Source organism: Euphorbia lathyris, chromosome 4 (assembly GCF_963576675.1).
Source record: "Euphorbia lathyris chromosome 4, ddEupLath1.1, whole genome shotgun sequence".
NCBI classification, from domain to species: Eukaryota; Viridiplantae; Streptophyta; class Magnoliopsida; order Malpighiales; family Euphorbiaceae; genus Euphorbia; species Euphorbia lathyris.
In genome coordinates, this window is record NC_088913.1 from 31,914,215 (window position 1) to 31,929,123 (window position 14,909).

Sequence of the window (14,909 nt, forward strand, 5' to 3'; positions counted from 1 at the left end):
CACATTAGAATTAGAGGAATTCGTTGAAGAAGAGTTCAAACTGAGGGATGGAGAATTGGATGCAGTTGTGGTGGCCATGGTGGTTTGAATAGGGAAGAGGAAGCAAGAAAGAATTTTGTTATGTAAACCCTAATTAACTCTGATACCTTATAAACAACGAGGATCAATTATCTTTCAGGATATTTCACAAAGTAATATCAACAGGTATATATACAACACTAACCGAGAACCCTAGATATTGTCTCATAAACCATATAGACTATTATCTCTAGATAGTTGTTTCCTATTCAAAGTACATGATTGACACAATAAGACTCCTACATACAAGTCGTGTACTTATTAGAGCTCAATTCATATGAATCATAATATATATTATCAAAAGAACAATTGACATAATAATATTAATTGAAGAGTCCAATGTTTTAGGTGTTGAAATAATAAACTTATAATTAATAGTCTTTAATTTGGTTCAGTGTATTATCCAGGAATCATTTCTGTATTTATCAAGAGTTGTATTATTTCATAAAGAGTCATCTATATTTATAGAGAGTTATTGTTGTTTACTAAGAGTCATGTCTGTAATCTATAAATAGCTATCAATACAAGTAGTAAGGCAAGATAATTTTCTTCCAGCAATTATACTCTTTCTCTGTTACCTTTGAAAGTTTATTTATTTGATCCAACAAATTGGTATCAGAGACAGACAAAAATTCTCCTGAAAATTAAGAATCATGGTGAAAAGAGAAATCGCCATTGATTCGTGGGAGACCAAGTCGCAGATTTGGAAAGATATGTGCTTATGCATCAATCATATCAAAGAACAAGTCAATTCTTTGAACTTTTAGGGGCTCATGAGGTTGTTGGAGAAGGATCTGGGATTGGAGAAATATGCTTTGGATGTACAAAAGAGATTTTTCATGCGATGTCTGGTGGAATCCTTAGAAATTGATGATGATGATGACAATTCTGAGGATTTAGGAGAAATTAAGGTACAAGAACATGTATCTAATGATGAGGAGAAAATGGAAGATTCTTCTGTGATGGGTCTTTTACCAGAAACTGATCCAGTCAGTAAGAAGAAAGAAGTTCCAAGTAAGAGCAGCATTAGCAAGGCCATGATGAAAAGAGCTTCCTATGTTAAAGCCAATTATGAGGAAGTTACAATGGTCTGCCTTTGTCGAATTTTAAAGAAAGATATTGGGCTTGATAAATTTGCACTTGATCCATACAAGAAATATATAAGCGATCATTTAGATGACGTATTGCTATGGGCTGATGAGAATTCGGAGTCTTTAGACAGAGAGATTGATGAGGATGATGAAGATAAAGATGAAGTAAAACCAAAGAATAAAATTAGTGAAAAGCAAAAGGTGCAAAATTCTGAAGTATTTAAAAAGAGGAAGAGGATTGAAAATGAAGCCAAAGCATCAAGCGAGAAGCAAAGCAAGCATGTGGAAGAAGAAGCAAAGGACAACAGAAGTGCAGAAGGTATTGAGAAAGCCTTTGATAAAATCAAGCAAGTCCCTGAGAACAAACGTGAGGCTAAGCTAATCAAGGAACTCAATGAGATATTTTTCAAAGAAGGATTGTCATCAAAAACATCTGAAAAGGAAATCAAGGAAGTTAAAAAGAGAAAGCAAAGAGTGAAAGAACTTGAGGGCATTGACATAAGTAATATTGTGTCAAGTTCACATAGAAGGTGCGCTATTTATGTGCCACATCCAAAACCCAAAATACAAGTTGACAGTGATAATAATAATGGTGATGGTACTGACGAAGATGGTGATGAGGAAGAAGAAAATTATGGAGATATTAATGGGGATGATGGAAGCCACCGTGAAGATGTCAATAACAATGAATTTCGAAGAAAACTTTGGAGATAATAATGGGGTTTATGGCCTCTAGAATGAAGGGGTCAATGACGATGAAGTTTGAAGATTTAAACAAATTACAGACTGTTCTTGGTGTTACTAAGGGATAGAAAAATTATAAGTTTAAGGGGGTGTGTTGAAATAATAAACTTATAATTACTAATCTTTAATTATAAGTTTATTATTTCAACACACCCCCTTAAACTTATAATTAATAGTCTTTAATTTGGTTCAGTGTATTATCTAGGAGTCATTTCTGTATTTATCAAGAATTGTATTGTTTCATAAAGAGTCATCTGTATTTATAGAGAGTTATTGTTGTTTACTAAGAGTCATGTCTGTAATCTATAAATAGCTATCAATACAAGTAGTAAGGCAAAAGAATTTTCTTCCAGTACTCTTCCTCTGTTACCTTTGAAAGTTTATTTATTTGATCCAACATTAGGAACCTACCTTGATTTCTTTGTCCTGTGTAAAAAAAGGCCAATAAAGAATATCAATTAATTATTGTTGGAAAAAATAATAAAGATATTGAGAGAGGTGACATAATAGGAGGCGAGATATGTTTTAGAATAGTTATTAGGTTCTCATAATTAAGGTTATTTTTTTAACTGCGCCATTTTTTTAAATGAATAATTACAAGTCTTTAACACTTATTTTAATTTTATTGGGCCAGATATACCACATCACCTATCCTAAGTGGTATGCCTGACACATAATAAATTTTCTCCTCATTTTGTTTACTAAGACTTATGGTTTCGTGTCTTATCTGATAGGGAGATTTGCATTTTTATCTCTTCATTCTTTTATGCAAGATGCTTTAGATCTCTACCGTGACTAGATATCCTTTTTCATAAGTAAAATAATAAAAAACAAAACAAATGGCTCTTTTATTCTAGATACATAAACTTAATTTATTATATTTGGATTTCTTTTCTATGATAGAAAAACTTAATTTCTCTAAGTATAGGCTTAAGCTTTTCTGTAATATCAAGTATAGTGAGCAACAAAAGCCTATATAGAATCACCATACCAAACAATATAGAAAGATCAATCCATTTTGAGTAACCCATTTCAAGTTGCCATAAATTCTTCAAGATTTCTTCACCATTTATATAAGGAGAGCCGACATCATTGCTTCGAAATATTAGGCCTTCAAACTCATTTTTATAAAGTCCCTGGATTGCATACTTGTGGAAGGCAATATAATACATAGGATATTTCCAAAAAACTAATGGAAGATCATTAGGTAGACGAAAAAATCCACCACTTAGCATCATTAAGCCTTGAATTCCACCACCAGTTGTCAAACCCATGAGGAAATTTGGAACGATGCTCGCAACAATAAGCATTAGGCTTTCCACCAACATCATACAAGCAAAAAGTGTCAATACAAAGTAGATGAAATGTGCAGTCTCATGTTGTAGACCAACAAGATAGTAAGTGATGGCTCCTGGTATTGCAGATATTATAAGTAAAAATGGTATTGAAGAAATAGTATTGCTTATAACAAAGGAAGCTGACTTGTAATGCCCATTTAATCTTTCTCTTTGGAAAACCTTCATATCCTCCAAAAATGAAGGAAACCCTCCGATTGCCATAATTGTCAGTAGTGACACTATGAACATAAGTAGTGATCCTCTCGCCTAGACAAGTGCATCAAGAAAATCAATTAATTTTCTCACCCCATGGAATTACAAAAAAAAAAAAGGGCAAATGTAATAAGGTTTAAGTTTGTTCTAGGATTATTGGAAGACTAATTTAACCCCTATCACTCTCAATGACACAATCTTCACCTCATGGTAGAAACTCCACTATTTTTTTTTTCATTTTATGGATTTTATAGTTAATTAGCAACATATTTTGATTTCTTGGTAAAAACTTGTTAGTTGAAAAGGAGACAAAATGGATTGAGGTTTTTACTCTGAAGTGAACATTATTTGTACTAACCCAAAAAATCTTAATTAAGTTTGTATTTTATCCCTTAAAAATAATTAACTCATTTAGTTCGTTGAATAGAGAACTTACTTCAATTGAATTGCGACCCAAACCAATCTTGTAGAATACGGAGCCTATACCTAAACCTAACATAATATATATTGCAAGACGCAACCAATAGTAGCCAAGATCGCGATGCATATTCACAAAAGACCTTTCTAATAGAACTAGGCACTGATTGTTGAAGTTAGTTTGTTTTCCTTTATTTAATTCTTCTCTCTCCTGCAAGAAATATTCAACAATATTGGTTATGCTATAAATATTGAATATAAGAGAAACTAAAAAATTATAAACTCACCTTTTTGCAAATTTCTCGTATTTGAGTTCGAACTTGCTTCCAAGTTGAAGATGACTTGTATGATTTAACAAGCAAATTGATCACATCTTGTCTGTTTGTCTTTCCATAATATCCTTGTTCTATATCCTAATAAAGAAACCATATATTGATTTTCTAGACATGTTAAATCGCCACAGATATTGGTTAAAATCACCACTATACTTTACACACATACCTCTTCAAAATCCGTGTTTATAGTTCTTAAGTAGTGATCAGATTGCATTTGATGACTTGTGCAAGGGAAACCATTCATTTCAAAAAACTATAACCAATTAAAAGAAATAATCAAATAAATATCTCAACCTAATTCTAAAACTTAAACTGATCGAAAAACTTGATTATTTATCAGATAATAAGTGTGTGTAGTTAATACCTTGTTAGCTGCGATGGAGGCCCCAAAGTATACAGTTCTACCCGAGGAAAGAAGGCAAAGATTGTGAAATAGATGAAAGACTTGGTCGGAAGGCTGATGAATTGAAGCAACAATTGTCATTTCATGTTGTTTACCAAGATTTGCAATCTTTTTCATGACATGATAAGAAGTTGCACTGTCAAGTCCGCTTGTAGGTTCATCAAGAAACAGAAGCTTAGGCCTTGTCAGAATCTCCATACAAATGCTAACTCTCCTCTTTTGCCCACTACTTATCCCTTTCTTCCCCCAACCTCCAATTCTTGTATCCATGGATTCTTGTAAGCCCATCTCTTTTATGATCATATCCGTTCTCCCTCTTTTCTCTACTAATGACATTGAATTTGGTAGCTGCAGTTGGGCCGAGTAGTAAATGGCTTCTCTTACTGTTAATGTCCATGTTATCACATCATCTTGCCCTACATAAGCCTATATTATTTAATAACAATAAAAATTAGTAATTATTTATATATGTATATATATATAGAGATATATATTAACTTGACACGTTAATCAGACATATTGATTCCTTAGCTAGTGGTATGAAATATGGGTGTTAAACGACCAGTTCAGTTTGATAATCGAATTGAACCTAATAGAAAATTGTAGACTGGAACAAAACGAATCAACGTAATGAACTGAACTGAATATTTTGATTCAAATCGATCTTAACAAATAAACATATTGGTCTTAAATCATGTGAAAACAATTGTTTGAAAAATAATTGTTCTTTTTATCAAATTCACCTTATGATTTGTGAAATTAGGTTTTTCAGTTTCTTGGAGCATATCTCCAATAGATATTGTTTTAAAAAGTGTCAAAACTTAACACATCATACTAAAATATAACATTTTATTTTTTCAAACATTCAAATCATTTTTGGCAACTTTTGTTAAAGAATGCTTTAATAGTAAGTAACTTTAAAAGTTGCCACAATGACCTCATAAATTATTACTTTATATATAGTTTATCTTAATTATAAATATTATAAAAAAATGTGCAATAATAGAAATCACATTTTTTATATTAAAAAAAGTGACAATCTTGTTAAGCAACCATCCCTACCCAATAAATGACACATTTTAAAAGTTGTCACAACAAGTATCACATCACCAAACACTCTTCTATTCTATTGGAGATGTGTTAAATATATGAGAATTTCATATTTTTACTTTTTTTCTGATTTTAAAACAATTAATAAATAAAAAGCGCCTAGGGATCCTCTAGAGTTGGTGGAGTTGTAATCATCTCAACCATTAATTGCAAAATTAATGGATAAATTTTAATATTTAATTAGTCATTTATTGATCAATCAAATCTTATCCATTAATTTTGCAATTAATGGTTGAGATTACAACTCCACCAACTCTAGAGGCTTTTTAACTCTAGAGGATCCCTACACGATCATCATAGGGTTCGTCTCTGAATCCCACTCCTTCATAATCAATACAACGTTGTCGAAGGACCACGAGCCACCAGCAATAACCATGTCTTTGTCAACAGGATGATAAAATTCGAATGAGTAAAGGTTCGGAGCTAACTCCTTGATCGAAACACCCCTTCATGGGCGCCACAAATTCGCCAACTTTATCTTCATAGCAGGAAAATTAATTACTTTCTCAGTTACTAATCGTCCTAGCAGACATAGGCCACGATCCCCCGTTATCACAACCGGCTTCTCAAGTCCCAAATCAACTCCCTCTTCTTCTGCGGTCGTGATGCGGAGTTGAGATATATTAAGATCCATTTGGGAAAAGGGTAAGCAGTAGTCGGGTTTTAGGCGGACGAGGGAGATATTAGAGTAATGTAGAGAGAAAAAGGAGGAAAAAGACGGTGGGTGTATTTGACGAGGGAATTTTATGAAATCGAAGTTATAAGTTAGGGGGAAGGCTCAGGGATGAGGGGATAGACTAGTAATGTGGTGAGGTCGGACATGGAAGGGGAGTGGGAGTACAGGATGAGGGCGGCAAGTTAGGGTAGCGACTGAGGTTGAGGTGAGAGTTATTTATCAAAGGCGATATGGAGGAGAGGGGCTGAAGTGACAATCAGGCATAGTAAGAGTGAAAGGAGGGTTAAAATTCTCAGTCGAGATGAAGAGGAAGTGAGGTAAAAGTCGACGGCGGAGTACGAATGACAAACAACCCTAAAACTCTCACAAGAAGAGACAAAAACTCTCACACAGGAGAGACCACTTTTACGTGGTATTAGTATTCAATATTAGTGACCAAATTGAGATGGGTTTTTTCAGTTTCTCAAATACAGTGTGTCAGCTAACATATTAAGCTATATGCTTTTTATGTGTAGGGATCAACTCCACCAACTCTAGAGGATTTCAACTCTAGAGGATCCCTAGGCATGATGATCAATCTTAATTCTCTAGAGATTTGGGTACAAATTTTTGACTTGCCAATTGGTGCTATGTTAGAGACTGTTGGAAAACAACTGGGGAATTTCATTGGTGAATTTAAGGAATATGATCCAAATAACATTGCGAGCATCTATAGACCGTTTATGCGTATTCGGGTGCAAATTGACGTCCGCCAACCACTGAAGCGATTTAAGAAGATAAAAAAGGGCACAGAGTGTAGTCTTTTGTTCAATTCAATTATAAGAGACTGGGTATGTTTTGTTATCCGTGTGGTATTACTGGGCATTCGAATAAATTCTGTGAGAAATTGTTTGAGGTGGGAGCTGATGAGCTTTCAAAAGAATGGGGTAGTTGGCTAAAGGCCCCGGTACGCTGGGGAGGAAACCAAGGAGGGTCAAAGTGGATGAAGGAGCCTACTATGACAGACTAGAAGCCGCCAGGACCGAGCGGACAGACAGAGATTTTAAAGACAACTCAACCAGCAGTGAGACAATTGGGGTGTTCCAGAATTCAATTTAGACCTCCTTTGCAACCTATTGCCACACCTAATGGCGGTAGAGGTTTTCTGGGGCCTAAACCAAACAGTGCCAGGAAGGAAATTTTTATGATGACAGGGGATCCCAAACAGAAAAATGTTGCTACTGAATCGGGACAGGAATCAGATAACTCAGAAGATAAAGACCACGAGACACATATATGGGACTGGCAGAGGAAGATGGTATCGAACTACAGGAGGATAGAAAATGTCAAAGGGATAATGCATCGATAACTCTCAATCCCCCTTTAGTACATGATGAAGCTTAGAAGGAGCAAGATAATAATGGAGGTGGATCTATTACTATCCAGAATGAATCGTTTTCTCAGAATGATGCGGTTCTTTCTTCTGTTCTAAAATTGGCGAGACCTGTTGTCGGGCATAATGAGTTGTCTTAGCTGGAATTGTCGGTGGTTGGGGAATACTCGGGCAATTCGGAGTGTGGTGGAGCTAGTGCGTGTGCATTCCCCAATGGTTGTTTTTTTTTATTGAAACTTTATATGATGACAAGCGAGTGGACTTTTTACGAAAGCGTCTGAACTTCAGTGGTTGTTTTGCTGTGAAGAGTAAAGGGCATAGTGGAGGTTTGGCAGTCCTTTGGAAGGAGGATGCAAGTGTTACCATTAGTGGGTTTTCAGACCATCACATTGAAGTGCAGATTGAGGACCCAAGAGGAGCATGGAGATACATGGGTTTCTATGGATATGCAAACCGAGCAGACCAGTTCAATTCATGGAGGTTACTGAAACATATTTCTGATTCATCTATTATACCTACAGTAATTATAAGAGATTTCAACTTTTTGTTGAATCAGGATGAGAAGCAAGGGGGCCGCCGTACCCAGCGTCATTAATGGAAAAATTTGCTGAAGTTGTATCACAATGTTAGTTAAATGAGATTATTCTTCACGTGGGAAAGAGGAAGAGGTATGTCGGGCTGGGTTAGAGAGAAGTTGGATAGGGCATTTTATTCAGATAGTTGGGGTCTGCGGTTTAGTGAGCACAAATTGAAGAACCTGTTTTCCACCATCACTCACCCTTACCCCTTCATTCAGTAGCTTATATGCAGCCAGCTCGGGGGAGACACTTTCGTGTTGATGCTAGTTGGTTTCTGGAGGCCGAGTTCAATGCTGAGGTATGTAAATGGTGGGGCTCGGGGCTGGGACAAAATTTCATGGCCCATTTGGACTCATACGCAGCACACATAAAGGTTTGGGGCCATAGATTCCACAGCTGTTTCCGCCATAAGGTAAACAGTTTGCAAGCAGTGATTGACAGGACTAGGGGTAGCACATAGGAATCGGATGTTAATTTTTTTTACAATCTCGTGATTGTCTTGAGACGTTACTGTAGCAAGAAATGTCTTTGAAACAGAAAGCTCACATCTATTGGATGAACAACGGGGACAGAAATTCTAAGTATTTTTCATTCTTGAAACAGAAAGCTCACATCTATTAGAAGATTAAAAAAGATAGACGGAACCATAGCGGAATCCCAATCAGAGTTGGCAGTTACGGTGAGGCAATATTTTATGAATGTTTTTTCCTCTACTCCTCCTCATAACTATGATACGGTTCAAGTATTGTCCCGAGTTGTTGATTCAGATACGTGCTCAAACCTGACTGCTCCTTTTGTTATTGAGGAATTCAGATGTGCTCTTTTCCAAATGCAGGCTGACAAAGCGCTTAGACCTGACGGTATGAATCCGGGGTTCTATCAACACTTCTGGGATCTTTTAGGATCTAATATCTTATTTGTTGGATGCAGTTAGCTACATCAGAACAGTTTTCCAACAAATCTGAATGATACAGTTATTACACTCATCCCAAAATGAGAGAAACTGGAGAGCCTAAGTGATTTCAGACCAATTTCCCTATCCAATGTCCTTTACAAAATTATTGCAAAGGTCTTGGCAAACCAGCTTAAAGAAATTTTACCCAGTATTATCTTGGAAAGCCAATCAGCATTTGTGCCTGGAAGATCAATTATTGACAATGTTGTGGTAGCTTTTGAATCACTGCATTTTATGAAGAGAAGAAATAGAGGCAGGGTGGGTAACGTTGCACTCAAAATTGATATTAGCAAAGTATACGACAGAGATGACTGGGGTTTTTTAGAGGCAGTGATGGAGAGGATGGGGTTTCCCCTATAATGGATTTCTTGGATCAAGATTTGTGTGACAACGGTATCCTTTTTAGTAGATGTGAATGGAGAGAGGGTGGGCCCAATCACCCCTGGGAGAGGTCTTACATAAGGAGACCCACTCTCCCCATATTTGTTTATTCTGTGCGCTGAAGTTTTCTCCCAGATGTTATATCAAGCAGAACGAAGTGGCTTAATACACGGTTGCGCAATCCATAGAACTGCACCTTCAGTTTCTCATCTCCTATTTGCAGACGACTCTTTTCTTTTCTCCAATGCTGAGTTACAGGAAGGCACTGCTATTCTAAATATACTGAAGGAGTATGAGACAGTCTCAGGCCAAGCAGTCAATCTACATAAATCGGGTATTTACTTCAGCTCTAATGTACCCGCTGACCTTAGAGAAGCAATTAAGGCTCTACTTAATGTTGATACACCACTGGACACAGGGCGATATCTTGGCCTTCTGTCATTGATAGGCAGATCAAAGACTGCGATATTTAGCTTCCTGAAAGATAGACTTCGAAAAAGGCTGAATGGTTGGGGGTCCAGATTTCTCTCAAGTGTAGGTAAACACACTCTCCTTCAATCTATTGCGCTGGCAATTCCCACTTTCTGTATGATTGCTTTCCTCCTGCCCTGATCCTTGTGTGATGAATTGCAGCGTATGATGAATTCATTTTGGTGGGGTACGAAATCAGAACAAAACAAGGGTATTCATTGGTCAGATTGGCAAAGGCTGTGTATACCACGAGATGGTGGGGGTCTGGGATATAGTGATTTGCACTCTTTCAATTTATCTCTGCTAGTTAAACAAGGATGGAACCTTATTCAACATCCAAATACTCTGGTAAGTAAAATGCTCAAGGCTAAATATTTTCCTCATGATACTTTCCTTAACTCCAGATTGGGTTCAAATCCTAGTTTTGTCTGGAGATTTATTTGGACTTCTCGTGAAATTCTTGATTTGGGGGTCAGATATAGATTGGGAAGTGGGGATAATATTTTCATTTGGAGGGATCCATGGATAATGAAAGATAACGGTTTCTCTCCTACACCTATCAATACAATCATGAATGAAGGGGCTAAAGTCTCGGACCTATTTGTGGAAGGAGAGCGTAGATGGAATATGGAAAAGGTAGAGAGCATGTTTAACGAAATTGATGGTGGGGCTATCAAAAATATGTATATACCACTCTCCCAGAACCCAGACAAACTTATTTGGTATTTCACAAAGGATGGAAATTATTCTTCAAAATCTGGATATAAGGCCTTTGAGTCACGACAGCGACCTCATGCTACACGGGATGGATGGAGGAAGATATGGGAACTCAAATTACCCCCCAAAATAAAGATGTTTGCCTGGCGGGCTATAGCCAATCTGCTCCCTACCAGATACAAACTGGTCTCTAGGGGCCTGGAAATTCCATGCGCATCGTGTGGTCAGGAAGTGGAACATAATTGGCATATTTTTATTTCGTGTGCATTGGCTGTTTCATGTTGGCAGAAAATTGGTATTAATCCACCATAGGACGACGCTGCAGAATTTGGGGACTACTTGCTAGAGTTAGGGGCGGCTCGACCACCGAAATGGCTTGAACGGGATGTTACAACATTATGGATTATATGGGGGCAGAGAAATGTGAGAGTCTGGGAAGAAAATATTCTGTCTCCGGGTGCTACTGTTCAACAAGGACTAGCCGTCGTCAAGGGTTGGAAATCACATCAGACCCGAATACCCTCACAACTGCGCAGTAAGGAGCCGTCCCGCATCTGTTGGATTAAACTAACGACGGGTTCGATTGCTTGCTGTTTAGATGCAGCATTATTCACGGAACCTGACCAGTTCGGATGGGGCGCAGTTCTCCGCAACGATGGGGGACATTTTGTGGGCTGCAGTAGTGGATTTGCGTATGGCAGACAGTCAGACATGATAGCGGTAATAGTGGAGCTGCTTCATGGATTGCGATGGGCGGGGGAACTGCAACTACCAAATGTGATTTTTGAGACTGATTCCAAGATAGTGGCTGAGGGTATCTACAAAATTGAACAAGATATATCCGAATTTGGAGCTATACTTCAAGAGTGCCGCAATTTATTATCAAGCCTTACCGACGCTAGGGTGGATTTTTGTCCAAGGTTAGCGAATAGAGTTGCTCATATTTTAGCTAGGAGAGCTCGTTCCAATGCTAATCCTTTTACTATTTTTTCTATTCCAACTTTTCTGAATTCTGTAATAGTTTCGGACAATTGTCCTGATTAATGCAATATTCTTTCATTAAAAAAATTGGTCACTAATATTACTTGATCAATGTGAATAAAATTAATAAACCTATTAATTTTCTATGTAGGAATTCTTTCGCATTATGAAATAGACAAATTGGGGTTTTTTTACATTCGATTAGTTCCAAATTTTTGCAGAAACTTCTAACGTTTACAGATAGGAGCAATTTTATTTCTAACACCTAAAATGGTGCACTTTTACTATTAATGTTGGTGGATAAGAACAATTTTATCTCTAACATTGGCAAGTTGGGTCAATTTCAGATAAGCTTAAGAACTTCCCAGCCTCCCCAAGTTGTCCCAAAACTGCAACTTACCCCCCGAACTTAGACTTGTGACAACTAAACCCTCAACTTGCTCATTTCGAACAAATAAGCCCTCAAATAGGTTATTTCGGAAGTTTTTTTTGCTCTTTACTTAATCTAGCGCTAGATTAGTAGATGTAGCAACCGATAATTTAAAATTTTTTATTTCTGATGTAATATTATGTTAAATGTTTTTTAGGGTTTAGGGCTTATTTATTCTAAATAAGCAACTTGAGGAGTTATTTGTTCCAATTGAGCAATTTGAGGGGTTATTTGTTCTAATAAGCAAGTTGACGGGTTATTTGTTCCAAATAAGCAAGTTGAGAGGGTTACAAGTCTAAGTTTGGGGGGTCAGTTGTAGTATTGAGGCAACTTAAGAGGGTCGGAAGGGTATTAAGCCTTTCATGTATTATTATAAAACACTTATATTTTGTTTCTTATTCTATACCAATTGCACGTCAGTTGATTCTAAAAAATGATTTCAAATTTCTTATGATTTAATAATAGAATTAGAGATTAATATTTTTAAATTTTGTGAAATATTTGAACTTCTTTTTCCAAATAGTACAAAATACAGTTTATTTTTTTCCAAGTTTAATTATAGGTTTGTGATTTGTTATTAATAAGGGATAAAAATGACGCACATGTGAAGTGTAGATAACAAGATTCATGACCGAGAAAATTGACCAAATTTGTTAATGTTAAGGGTAAAATTGTTCTTGGCTGCCAAAAGTATGGATAAAATTGGACAATTTTAGACGTTAGGGGTAAGACTATAAACGTTAAGGGTATTTTTGCACATTATCTCTTTTTCTCGTCTAAAACCAAGGCAATCGAAATAACAGAAAATTATAGAAAAATTAACCTCAAAACCAAAATGAAATGAGAAGACTGAAAACCCAAATTTCCTTGGTTCCATCAATTATTTCTTTCAGTTCGGTTTTTGAATACCGCATATGAAAATGATACTCTAAGACAGAAGCGTGTGGCCTATCTCATTGTAAATTTGATAGATTATCGTCATTCAATGAAAGAAAATGCCTCATTATTCTCCTCCTAAAAACTAGATATCAAGCATAAAAGAAATCTAATTTTGAAAAAAAAAAGTGATTTCATAGGCAGATGAATTGGGCCAACATTTGTAGCCAAGTTTCATATTTATCTCAGTAGTTAGGTGGTTAATGTGTGATTATAATTGCTCAATAACTCATTATGTTAAACTAAAATATTAAAGTTAATTAACAAAAAATGAAAGGGCTTTCTTCCTAACAAGTTGAATGACAATATATATCCATACCGAAGTACCATACGCCAAAGCTTGTTTGCGGCCATTAATCAAAACTTGTCCTGTCTGTTTTGTGCTGGAATCTAATCTTCCTGTAAGATAATATATATACATCAAATACATTGGTTATAAAGGAAAGAAAGAAAAATAAAATTATAATGAAAACAAGACAAATGCATGAATAGAATTGGATATAGATGTATGCATAGGGTTGTAATCGAGCTCGTAAAAAAATTTGACAAGCTCGAACTTAATATTCTGTTCGTGAGTTGCTCACAAGCTGTTCGGGAACTTCTTAACGAGCTTTCCTCGCGAATAGCTCATTAATTTAGTTTATAAACTTCGTTTGGAAATAACTCATTAATTATTTGAAATTTCTTTAACACAAAACTACATGGTTTTGAAATTTATAAAACTAAAGCTTTCACAAAACTATATTGTTTTACATTTCTCCTTGTAATATTATTATTGAAAAAAAAATCAAACCAAGCTTGCTCACGAGCATGTTCATGAACATTATAATCAAGCTTTCTCATGAGCTTTTCCATGAACCTATAATCGAGTCTGTTGGCGAGCTTTCGAGCCGAGTTTCGCCTTGCTTAAGCTCTGACTCATTTACAAATCGAGTCTAACACAGTCGAGTTTTTATCGAGCCGAACACCGAACTGCTTTCCACTAAACCAGACTTAAAAAATCAAGTGAATCACTAAACTTTGAAAATATCTTATTAATCCATTGAATTTATTTAAAAGTGGCCTATTAAACTTACTTAAAATAATCTATTAATCTCGAAAACTTGATTAAAGTGAACTATTTCCCTATAAACTTGTTAAAATAATATACAATTTGTCCAAATCTGGTCTTACATTGCCGGGTAACAAAGGGGGTGGAAACAAGAAAAGAGAAGATTGAGGGGGAAAAAGTACCAGCCAAAGCATCAAGAAGAGTAGTTTTTCCAGAGCCAGAAGGACCCATTATTGCTAATATTTCTCCAGGTTGAGCATAGCCTGTGAGCTTTTGAAGAATATGCTTACTCCCATGTCTCCTGCTTGATACAGTCACACCAAGTTTCTGCCATGTCAAGAATATATTATTCCTGCTATCCAAACAGCTTTTTCCATTTTCCAAGTCAGATGTTTCATTCTGCTGGTTATTCATAACCTTCTCCTAATATTGTATAGTATGTTTAAAGAGAAGAGAGGAACATAGATTTCCTTCAAATTATGGTATAATATATATAGCTAGAGAGATATCCGAGAACCACATCAACTTTTGACCCCTTGTATTCGTCATCACATTAATTTTCTTTTATTCTTTGGATATCTTCATAATTTATTATTTTATATGTCCCTCATTAGGATGCATATCAATAGTTAA

The 14,909-nt window shown here is 36.0% G+C and overlaps 1 protein-coding gene across 1 annotated transcript; it reads right to left on the reverse strand.

The window, feature by feature from the left end:
• Window positions 1-2,788: 2,788 nt before the first annotated feature.
• Window positions 2,789-14,690, reverse strand: LOC136227125 (ABC transporter G family member 1-like). Its single transcript, XM_066015824.1, has 7 exons — window positions 14,459-14,690; window positions 13,545-13,624; window positions 4,580-5,044; window positions 4,382-4,468; window positions 4,168-4,293; window positions 3,900-4,091; window positions 2,789-3,517 (listed from the first exon to the last, which is right to left on the reverse strand). Exons 1-7 carry the CDS (start codon window positions 14,688-14,690, stop codon window positions 2,789-2,791), a joined length of 1,911 nt encoding a protein of 636 aa, XP_065871896.1.
• Window positions 14,691-14,909: the final 219 nt, after the last annotated feature.